The 12038-nt window shown below is 34.6% G+C and overlaps 2 protein-coding genes across 2 annotated transcripts; one reads left to right on the top strand and one right to left on the bottom strand.

Annotated features, from left to right (window-relative positions):
- Positions 1 to 3541: 3541 nt before the first annotated feature.
- LOC120144926 (protein MKS1-like) lies at positions 3542 to 4378 on the top strand. Its single transcript, XM_039158876.1, has one exon. The coding sequence runs from the start codon at positions 3639 to 3641 to the stop codon at positions 4260 to 4262; it is 624 nt and encodes a 207-aa protein (XP_039014807.1). The 5' UTR covers positions 3542 to 3638; the 3' UTR covers positions 4263 to 4378.
- Positions 4379 to 5238: 860 nt separating this feature from the next.
- On the bottom strand, positions 5239 to 10277 carry LOC120144909 (uridylate kinase-like). Its single transcript, XM_039158862.1, has 2 exons — positions 9941 to 10277; positions 5239 to 5435 (listed from the first exon to the last, which is right to left on the bottom strand). The coding sequence occupies exons 1-2, from the start codon at positions 10275 to 10277 to the stop codon at positions 5239 to 5241; spliced, it is 534 nt and encodes a 177-aa protein (XP_039014793.1).
- Between the last annotated feature and the right edge of the window lie 1761 nt (positions 10278 to 12038).

Here is a 12038-nt window from a genome sequence, read left to right as displayed (position 1 = left end):
TGGCTTTACTAAACCCTTGGCTCGAGGTGCTTTTGAAATTTTTCCCGAACGAGTGAATGTTCAACTGGTTGAAAATAAAGAAAAAGCAGAGGGAATGTTGAACGCAACAGCATTGAGTGACAGTTATAATTGTACACGTGCCAAAAGTTGTTGCTAAGCTGGTTGCACTAGGTAGTTAAGATGATGAGAAGTTGTTAGGGCTGTTTTTTTGGTTAAGTAGATGCTTAAGCAAGCAAGCTATATGATCCTTTACAGTGCTATATATAGAGCACTATTGTTTCTTTGTAAACAATCTGGTTTTCATCAATTGAATAAGAATTTTCTTTAAGTTTGTTTTTTTAATTCTCTCAATAAGGGAAAGCAACAACACAAGGCCAAAGTGCCCACAATTGCTGAAATGTAGTTTGCTTTGCTGACTGTAATCTCAACACTTAGACCCTTTAATTAGCATGAAAACAAATCGGTTTCCTCACCACAGGAAGTAATGAAAGGGATTGGAATCACAATCTGAAAAAGAAAAAATTGTTAAAAAGAAGAAAGCGAAGGCAGATAGATTTGACCTATGCGCCAACTTCATAATTATCTTAAACAAACACATACAAGACGATAAAACAGAGGTGCCCAATGCACTGAAACCCTTAATCCAGGATTGTTAATCACAATTAACAACCATTATAAACAATATCTGCTTGTGTTGGATTTGGGGTTTGAAAAAGCCATGGGATTTGGTTCTTTTCAACACTTCCCCCTCCCTTTTTCTTTTGCGATTCTCCATTATTCATATATGCCTCGATTCTTTTTAACGTTTAATCAATATTTATTAAGTAGTTAAATAACCATTAATTACCGCACACAGAAAATTCTTAATAAATCCATTGATTTGAAATGGAGTGCATGTTGATGGTTGTAGATTAGTGGGATGTCTGATGATTCCATGGCTAAAATCTTGGGGCATATATAATTATTTTTAACCTTTAAGCTATCATGTCGTGTAATTGAAAATATTAAATTGATGTTTGATGGGTTTTTGGACTGCAAATCGTTGCTTGTAAATTTGTGGGACGTGTCATGAGGCTATGATGCTGGGTAGCATTGCAAAACGTTTCGTTTTCACGTGAGTGAAACGAGAGTTGTTTTAATCATTAAATTTAATGATGGATTTGGGATTTTATTTGAGAGAGAGGGGATATACTTTAACCATCACATGAAACGTCGTATTTTGAAGTTGATGGTTTCGAATTCGATATGTTAATTTGCTAATTAGTGTTTTTATAATTATATATCTCCATCCCCATGTTTCTCTCTTCTCCAATATAGTAGGAGTGGAGTGAGAAAGCGAAATTAATGTTAAATTTATTAATAAAAATAGTCACTTTTTTAATTTTTTTTCATTTTAGTCTATTTTTGATGAATTATTAACAAAAGTAGTGAATGTGACCTTTTAAATATAATGACACATTTAATATTTAATTTTGTTATATATTGTGTTAATTTAGTTTTAATTTTAAATAATTTAATTATGTCAATCCTAATATCAGGTTATCGTTATAATTTTTTTATGTTGTGACAATATCGTGTATTTATTCAGCTTAAATTTTGTATAATTTAATATTGTGATCTAATTTAATAAAATATATATTCATGTTGTACATACAAATTTTATTATGTATTTTTTGAATAGTTTATTTATGAGATGTTGTGTATTCATTATTTGGCAAGCCAAATCGCAGCCCTACCTTTTAGTAAAACACATAGGGCTTTTCCCAGGGCAATCCATATCTTCTTGTAGATTCAATTTGGCCCAATAATCAAGTAGGCCGGAATTAATGGATGAATCTCTAGGAAATGAAACTGATTCTTATATGTTATAATATTCTCTAGGAGTGTGCAAATCCAGGTACCCGGAACATCCGGAACGGTGATTTCTCGGCCCGTGTCCCTATCCGGATGTTTCGGGTACTCGAATTTTACGGGTACCTATATGTCGGGTACCCAGATACCCGTATGTCGGGTACCCGAATACCCGAATTTTTTTTGATAGATAAATAATTTATACTTGTACATTTACAGAAAATTAATGAGATTCACAACAGAGCATCCTCATAAAACAATACACAATCCAACAGAAAGTTAATAGATAAATAATATTATTGTTAATCCTTTGGTTCACTCACAGAACAGATGAAATGGATACTCTAGGACAATCAATGCTTGGACCAACTAGCCTCGACCGATCGGTGATCAATGTTGCCAACACCTTCCGTTTCCATTAACTGTTCTCATGCAGGGAGTACCTTTGCGAGTGGGTGCTCCACAAATGGATGTATATGAACGCCATAGTTTGAGTGCCGAGTAAAACTGCTACAGTTGCTATTGCTGAGTTAATATATTAAAAAAATTTAACCGGGTACACGGGTAACTGGGTACCTGGAAAAATCAATTTTTGTGATCCGGGCTCGACCTGGCCGGGTAATTTTTTTCAGAAAATTATCCAATTTTTTAATCCGGGTCGACGGATCTAGTCAACCGGGTTCGGTAATTTTGCACACCCCTAATATTCTCTCGTGAGTTGTGAGAGACAACCCCACCAATCGGAGCCGACGTAACCTAAACTATTAAAAAATATAAAATTTTAGGTGACACCCAACTTAGAAAGTTTAATATTGTAATATTTTCGATTGAACTAAAAATATTATTAAAAATATAACATTTTCGGTTGTCAAAATCAAAAGTGTTATAAAAAAATGTGTGCAATCGAAAATATTAAGAAAAAATTAACATTTTAGGTTTTACACAACCTAAAATGTTATATTTTTTATGCTTAAGTGTCACATTTGCTCTTATAGTAAACATAATTTATCATTTTCACCCTTATCGTATTTTTGTATCAATTTAGTCCTCAAATTTGTTTAATTACATCATTCTATATCATTCCCTTAACTTAAAATCTTAAATTATAAATTCTAAGTCGGTGTTTAGGGTTTAAAGATAATATAGTTATAGTTTAGGGTTTTAAGTTGAGGGTATGTTAAAAATGATACAATTGAGTAATTTCGAGAATTAAATTGATGCGAAAATATGATAAGATCGAAATTAATAAATTAAATATATTATAGGAACAAAAGTTACCATTTTATTTTTTTTAATATTAGATATTGCATCTTTCCTTAACATTAAATTAGAATTAGGTTAGTTAGAATTCCACCTAAACCCTCCACTCTTTGTAGCCGAAAATAACTCGCGTATTATTGTGTTATGATTGATCATCACTTCAATCATTGTCTGAACAAAGAATAATAAAAATAAAAGGCAATCATAGATTAATATTTGGATCTGTAATTCCCAAATCCCATAGTCGGAGATGATAAATAATGAATGAAATTCTGTTTATGATTAAAATTAGATATTATGTTAGCAGCATTTTTCTCAAGATCGGAATGCTATTGGGGAAATGTTAATTAATTTAGCAGAGAATGAGAAATAATAATTGCATTGACTTTTCCTTGTTCTTGGTGTTTTCCAAAGTCGAATAATTTTGCCACAAAAATGATTCACTTCATCTACCACCGGTTTTGGTCCTCTCTTTCCCTTCTCTTCCCCGATAAAAAAAACCCTTTCTTCGCCGCTCATCATCAGCCATGGATTCTCAATTTCCCACCGGCGGGACGACCCCAAAGCGTCAGCTTCAGATCCAAGGTCCGCGTCCAGCTCCTCTAAAAGTCGGCAAAGATTCACATAAAATCAGAAAGCCGCCTCACCCACCATCCCACGCGGCTTCTGGCCAACCGGCAGCTGCTGCTGCTGCCGCTGTTGCGGATCAACGCCGTCAGCCGGTAATAATCTATGCCGTCTCACCCAAAGTCATCCACGCCAACGAATCCGAGTTCATGTCCATCGTCCAACGCTACACGGGTCTTTCATCCGGAGACTTCTCTGGCGGCGGTGACGTATCCCCGGCTGCAAGGTTGGCAGTAACGGAGAAAGCGAGTCCCAGCCCGAGGGAGAAGATAGTGGACTCGGGGATTACAGGGGAAGGTGGGATGGACGAGGGTCTGATTCGACCGCCGACAGGGATACTTTCGCCTGCACCGGAGACGTTGCCGGCAGTATCGACGGGGACCTTCTTTACACCAACTTCCGAAGCGAGAATGATGTCGCCTTGGCATGACTGGAGCCCAATGATACATGGAAGTGGATTCATGATGTCGCCACTAATTTCTTCTCCAAATTCTGACATTTTTGCTCAAATTTGGAACTTTTAGCCATTCTTTCTCAATATCCGAATCAAATTTTGGGTCTACAGATTTGGGAATTCTATTGTGAGATCAGATTCAAGGGCTTCATCAAATTGTAATAATGTTTATAATGCCAAGTACTAACCTTATCTCATATATAGCATTATAAAGAAGTATTTTTTTTCCTTCTAATTGAGTATTTGGATTTGAATTTCAATTGTAAAGTTTGGTAATTTCTTTGAATAATGGAGACTGTTTATGATGACAGAATGATTGTTCATATTTCCTGCCATTTTACTTGTTTTCACTAAAATTAGTGATTCTTAAGTAGAAAATGAAGCAGTTCATAATATTTGAAAAGAAGAGGAAGAAGAAAAGGGGAAAGATCACCAGATTTTCTATTTCCATCACCCTCTCTCAATCCCTCACCAGTTGGAACTCCAAGTTTGGTGTTGAAATTTCAAGTTCCAACTAACAGAATATTCAGTAATAGCTTCTACTGTGATGACATTGGAATTTATCAGTGCAGTTCTTTTGTGTAACCAGATGACTATTCCTCCTAAGCTTACTACAATCTGGGGCCACTGCAAGTCACAACTGCTTACTACAATCTGGTCAAAAACATGTCGAAAGCCATTGAAGAATCACTTGTTTGATTGAGATTACTACAATGTCCGAATAAGATAACATTCAACGCATCTATGTATGAAATCAGCAATGATGATAATCATGATTTTGGTCTTGGTTTTCAAATGAAAACTCGAGGCATGCTTGAGCAATGCCAATGAAAAACCTATCATATACCCCTTTTTCTCAACAGGAAATGCAACTAAGGAGAAGTCGCTTCATTTTAGGGAATATCTTCTTCATGTCCTTGCCACCGCTGAGTTCTGTGTTCTTCATTGATAGAAAGAAAGAAACTTAGATATATTAACTCATATTCCCTTCAGTTTACAAATCCAAAAGATAAGCCACTTCTAAGTCACATTGGTTTCTATGCAGCTTACAAAAGTTTAAACATACCAGGAATGTTATTTTCTTGGCACAGAGTAATAATGGTTGTCATGTCCATGACAGAGATCTTTAGATGTCTCTTCATGATAAGTTGGTTATCATGAAGACGAGCATTTGGATTACATCTAGGACCATCATCGTAAACCCCATCAACTTTCGTGGCTTTCGGTACAACCTCTGCATTGACTGTGACGAAAAATAGAACATTAATTTTATTTCAAAAAATAACATTGTATTGGCACTAACAGAACCTTTACTGAAAAACAAAAGTTAAACAAATTCCTGTTTTAAATCCATTAACACTAGTTCAACAAAATTCATTTGTGAAAGATTTGCATATGATACTGTTCATTATTGTCAATGGCCTTGGATTTATAAATGGAAGAAGGAAAAATTGTTCATCCTACCCAGATTTCTTTATGAATTCCACAACCAAATCTAAGGAGGATTAGATGAGAAAGGAAAAGGCAAAAAGTATATAAATGGAAGAAAGGGCATCAGAATGGCCTCAATGACCAAGCGAGTTATAGATGCAACATCTCTTACGATAGCCAGTGTAATCTGAATCTAGACAGACACTTCATATTTCGGTTATTATCAAGAAAAGTAATACACAAAATAAAACAATTCTATGGTAGTTGTTAGACTGAATAGGCAGATGGTTCATTCTTTGTTGAATGAGCAGGGTTAACTTTTGGATACGCATGAGTTCTTTGAAAAACTGTTTGGGTCAAGGGACAAATCTGTTTCGGGGGTAAATGTTAGTATTTGATGCTTCAAATAATGTAACAACAATCAGTGCAAGCATACACAATCATATTAACTAATAAAGTGGATACAAATTAATGCATCGAGTATCGTATCTGCAAAGACTAGTATTACTTAGAGAATTGCTATAGCATTAAGTAAGTAAAATAACAAAATTGTGTAGGTAATGCTATAAACAAAGAAATAAAAATATAAAAGCTAAATTAAATATGCGAATAAAGATATTAAGCAATGAAAGGAATCACAACAATGGCAATGAAAGCAGTGGATCGAATCAAGCTAAAGATTATGGTATTGTTAAACTCAATCATGCAATTAACGATGCTACAACAATACGATCGATGCGTCTAGCATTAACTTAGCAGGTTTTCCTCTCTCAATGGCTCCACCCAGAAACTTACAACAATTCTATATCTCTATACCCACTAATGCAAATTTACTAAGAATGTTACAACAATCATTCAACAAGATCTCTCTACACTGAAATGTTGCTCTCGTAACCACTGATGCAGTGCTCACACAGTGCCACTCACCTCTCGATGCAGTGCTCACATAGTGACACTCACCTCTCGATGCAGTGGACTGGGCAAATATATTTTTCTATACTAAATGCCTTAATAAAACCAAGCAAACATCAATCGAATCAATGGACAAAATTAATTAACATGAAACTCAAAATATATTTAAAAATATAGCATTCAAGGTTTAACAAATCCCAAACAAATTAAAGAGTATTTCAACTAAACAAAATTAAAATCCCCTTTCAAAATTATTTTATCATTGTTGTTGTTGATGCTCTCGTCGATCACCAACCACTACCTTTCGATGCTGACTTTGCCTTCACGTCTATCTGTTGTTTTCCCCAAAATTTCCTAAGCAACCATGACTAACGGTGGAGAAAATAAAAGAATAAAATAAAACCCTAAATAGCTCTCCCTTTAATTGGTGGTCGTTGCATTCTTTATATAATAATTAAAAACCCAAAAAAGTGGAATTTAAGTCCACATTAAATTAAGACTCATTTTCCTTTAAGATTTATTTCTACTTTTTAGTTCTTTCCATAATAAGATTATGTCAATCTGTCAATAGCTTTCTGCCCTCACATCGATTGTTATAGCAATAACCCAACAATCCTATCTCACACTAGTGCACATCAATATCTACAACATCAGGAATGTCACAACATCATGAATGTCACAACATAAAGGTAACAATATCACAACAAAATATCATAATTAATCCAAAAAACACCAACTCACTCCCAACAACGCATGTAATACAAAATTATCTAAAAACATTCTAAATATGATCATAATATGCTAAAGTACAAACACAAACCTAAGTAAAAAGGCTCTAGATAATAACTCTTTTTGGAGAGTTATCATACCCCCAAACCTAAGTGTTTGCTTGTCCTCAAATAAATCTTGACAACAACTTCCTCATAGCAATTAGACAACATTGTTTTTGCTCTTGCTTTGCACTTGTCACCTCAAAACCTCATTAATTTTTTGCCAATCACCTTCAAACCTCAAGATAACAAGAAATCAACTTATGATGCTCGTGTATGTGTGTGCTCTTAGTCGAGAAGGTTCACCACTAAGGGTATTTGCAGAGAATATAAAATTATCAAATTAATTAAATAGGCAAAAAATGTCACAACAATTACTATTTAGCTTAACTAGATCTTCAGCTAATCACAACTACATGCAAGTACTTGAGTAGCAAGATGTTGTCAACAACGAACCCTTTAGCCTTTTAGGTAGAGTTGAAGACTTCCATTAACTCATAATATTCAAAACTATCTTTCCTACTTAGTATTCACTAAGCGTACCAGACTTGCCTTAGCATCGGAGTGTTCTAGAGCTAAAAGTATGCTATGAACAATTTATTCGGCTATAGCCAGTTGGGCACCTCTAGCAATTAACACAAAAACTTAGATAAATTTTTTTATTCTTTTTTTTTCAATTTTCCTTTTTTTGTTGTTTTAACATGCATGATAACTAAATATTCTCCAAAATACCAACAAGTCAACCAAGCATTACATTCGGTAAAAAGTTATGGCATCACAAGAATTATTAAGGTAACCTCAAGTTATCTCTAAATTCTAAGAATCTCGACATTAAAATGTTTTTGGCAATTATTTCATTATTGTTAAGTGCAAAGTCTCGAAAATTGATTATCTATATAAATGTCATGGAAAACTTGAATGAATAGCACAAACAATGGAAAACACAAAACGTGACATAACAAATACAATATGACAAGACGAACAACACCCCTAAAGCTAAGATGTGCATTGTCCTCAATGCATACAAACAAAGAGAAAAAAACAAAATAAAATAAAACAAAACATGAGAAAAAGGCACAACAATCTCCCCTGATACTGTTGAAGATGTTGCGCAACAATAAATGTGTGGATATATTTCTAACGCTGTAGCAATGGCAGTTTGAAATGCAAAAAGATACTGGTAGTAATGATTGTTTGTAGCTCTAATTGATGTTGTGAAGCAAAGGCAACAACAACAATACGAAACCGAGGATGATGCAATTATCAAAGTGGGGGGCATTACTTGAAAAAGAAAAACTCTGGATAAAAGCATTAAATGAAACCAATAAAAAACATATCCTAATGTCATGAATGACTTATTGAAAGCAAGTAAAAAAATTCACTTTCACATAGTGAAATGGCTGTTTGTGGTAACTTCTACTGGGTCCCAGTAAGATGGTATCCTATTTTTCTTGTCAATGGTTGTTGTGACGTAATTATATGGCTTCAAGTCTTTTGCACTTGTGGGATCAAAACATTGGTCGAAACAAAACTCTTTCCTACTGGAATCAGTCATGAAGCGCACTTCTTCATTAAAGCCATATAGATATTGCAGCTTCACATGGTGAATTTTCAGATGAGAGCCCTAATCGTCAAAGCCTTGTGAATCCTTTATTTTTTGTCCTAACCATTACTATATCATTTTTCACCGTGACAACATTTGCAATTTTCCTCAGGTGCTCTTGCTGCAGCTTTGTAGTCGACATTATTAGTGTAGAACTATAATTGATGCCAGGATCAATGTAGATGCATTGGTTTCCCTCTAGCTCGTTTGAGTCTTCTTTTTTCACAGTAATATTAAACAGCTCTTTAATGCTCCCACATTCACCTAATTACTCTTGTAATATTGCTTTAACAATGTCAACAACATGCCATTCTTCTTATTCATCGTATTGTAGTGGGTCGAACACATTGATTATAATTTGTTGGTCATTGAGGTGCAGTGTAAGTTCTCCCTTTTCGACATCAATCAATGTTCATCCAATAGCAAAGAAATGTATTTCTAGTATTATGAGCACCTTTTTGTCGGCTTTGCAGTCTAAAATAATAAAGTCCACTAGATAAATAAATTTATCCACTCGTACTAGAACATTATAAATCTTTCTTTCAGGATAAATAATGGATCGACTATCAAGTTGAAGTGTAACTATTGTGGTTGTACTCTATCAATTCCAAATTTCCTGAAAATAGACAAAGGTATTAAGTTAATGCTGGAGCCTAAGTCATATAAAGCTCTACATATGTATTGATTGCCAATAGTGCAAATAATAGTAAAACTCTCTGGATTTGTTAATTTTTGAGGCAATTTACTCGTGACAATGGTGCTACACCCTTCAGTGAGTCCAACGGTCTTAAAATCACCAATCGTATGTTTCTTGGAAAACACTTTCTTCATAAATTTGACGTAGTTCGACGTTTGCTCCAATGCTTCCAGCAATGGTATGTTGACGCACAATTGTCGCAATACTTCAATGAATTTTTTAAATTGTCAGTCCTTCTTACTTTTCTAGAATCTTTGGGGTAATGATGAAGGTGACATTATCTATGGTTGTTATGGAATCGGGGTTGGAACAATATCTGGTAGCATTACTCTTACCTTTGTCATACTTTGTAGCCTCTTCATCAATAGTCTTCTTAGGGTCATCAATAGTCTTCTTAGGGTCCTCAATAGGTTTCCCAATGCGAAGATCACTTCCAGCTATAATGGCCTTGCAATACTCATTACGTGGAGGTTTCTCATGTAACTTTGGGTTCTCAGTATTGCTGGGCAGCACCCATTGTTGTCTACTACTCAATGCATTTCCCAATTGCTCAACTTGGTTCTCTAAAGCTCTTAGTGATACTGATTGTCTTGCCATGTACTCCTTCATTAAGGCCTCAAGGGATGTAAAATCGGTGGATTGCGTTGAGGAATGTCCCTTATAATCATGCATTTATTGTGACAGTGTGGCCTGATTAGTATGTTGTGTCTAATGATGAGGCATCGACTGTTACTGATTGTACTTTTGGAATTGACAATGCTATTACTGATTATTATAGTGCTATTATTGTGGATTGACAACATTTTAACTTTGCCAAAATATGTTAGAATGGTTGCGAAAGTCAACATTGTATATGTTCCTATAGGTATTTGCGTTTTCATTCCTATTGTAATTTCTCACAAAATAGACAGACTCGGGGTTTTATGAACATTTCTCAAAATTATGGTCAGCACCACAATAAACACAATAAACAAAAAATATAACTTTTACCTAATACATACCTCCATGCTTTTGCATTCTCTTCATTATTTCAGTCAATGTTGTCACCTGTGTAGTCAATATATTCATAGCATCATTGTCCACTATTCCAGTAACATGTCTACTTGACATAACCCTTGTATTGGGGTATTGGTAGTCATTGTTGGAAATCCTCTCTAACATACCATAAGTTTTGTTATAGGACTTATCCAATAATTCTCCATTGGCAGAGGTATCTACAACCATCATTGTTTGCATGTTAAGTCCATTTTAGTATATCTCTATTTGTGTCCAATGCTGGAAACCATGCATCAGGTATTTCTGTAGTAAGTCTTTATATCGCTCCCAAGCTTCATACAAGTTCTCATCCTCCAATTTCTTGAATGATGTGATATCGTTCCTCAATATAGAATTCATGTTGGGAGGGTTGAATCGCAACAAAAACTTTTGAGCAAGTTCATTCCAGGATGTTATAGCACTGGGTGCAACAAGTTAAGCCATGCTTTATCTTTATCACGGAGTGAGTAGGGAAACAACTTCAGCTTCAAGGCTTCTTCAGGTACTCCTTACTGTAAAAATAAGTCATACACTTCCATGAATGCTCTAGGGTGTGCTCTAGGATCTTCGGTAAATGCTCCGCCATATTACCCCATTGATTGCAGCATTTGGAACATCACCAAATTCAATTAAAAGTTAGCAATATGGATGGTCGGTCGAACAATTCCAGGATTTAAGTCATCCAATATGGGTACAACATATTCTCGGATTAGCCTATTTCTGTCATCAACGTTGTGAAAAGTTTGCAAAATCATAATATTTTGCAAAGGTAGAATTATTCTAGCATTAAGAACTTCTTGTTGTTGATCTCCTTCTATCGATTATTTCTTTGATTTATGCACTGAAAAAACTATTAAAAATATACCTAAAAAAGGGGGGAAACCATGTTAGTAAAAAAACAATTCTAAAAGTAATGACACTAGTTCCCGACAACGGTGTCAAAAACTTGATGTTTCAAATAATGTAACAGCAATCAGTGTAAGCATACAATATCGTATCAAGTAATAAAGTGGATGCAAATTAATGCATCAAAAAAACTATTAAAATATTACTTAGAGAATTGCTATAACATTAACTAAGTAAAATAACATAATTGTGTAGGTGATGTTGTAAACAAAGCAATAAAAATACAAAAGCTAAAATAAATATGCGAATAAAGATATTAAGGGATGAAGGGAATCACAACAGTGTCAATGAAAGCAGTGGATTGACTCAAGCTAAATATTATGGTATTGTTAAACTCAATCATGCAATTAACGATGCCACAATAATACGATTGATGCGTCTAGCATTAACTTAACAGATTTTCCTCTCTCGATGGCTCCACCCAGAAACTCACATCAATGATATATCTCTATACCCACTGATGCAAATTTACGAAGGATGTTGCGACAATCA

The sequence above is a fragment of the Hibiscus syriacus genome, unplaced genomic scaffold (assembly GCF_006381635.1).
Source record: "Hibiscus syriacus cultivar Baekdansim isolate YM2019G1 unplaced genomic scaffold, ASM638163v2 tig00110890_pilon, whole genome shotgun sequence".
Classification (NCBI taxonomy): Eukaryota; Viridiplantae; Streptophyta; class Magnoliopsida; order Malvales; family Malvaceae; genus Hibiscus; species Hibiscus syriacus.
The sequence above is the reverse complement of the archived record's forward strand: the minus strand, read 5'-3'. Positions and strand labels throughout refer to the sequence as shown.

Excerpts from the sequence above, each read along its gene's own strand:
- LOC120144909 (XM_039158862.1), bottom strand. The coding sequence starts at position 10,277 with ATGCATGATTATAAGGGACATTCCTCAACGCAATCCACCGATTTTACA. Across the intron at positions 5,436-9,940 it reads GGCTACAAAGTATGACAAAG|TCAATGCAGAGGTTGTACCG; the intron begins GTAAGAGTAATG and ends TTTTCGTCACAG.
- LOC120144926 (XM_039158876.1), top strand. The coding sequence starts at position 3,639 with ATGGATTCTCAATTTCCCACCGGCGGGACGACCCCAAAGCGTCAGCTT.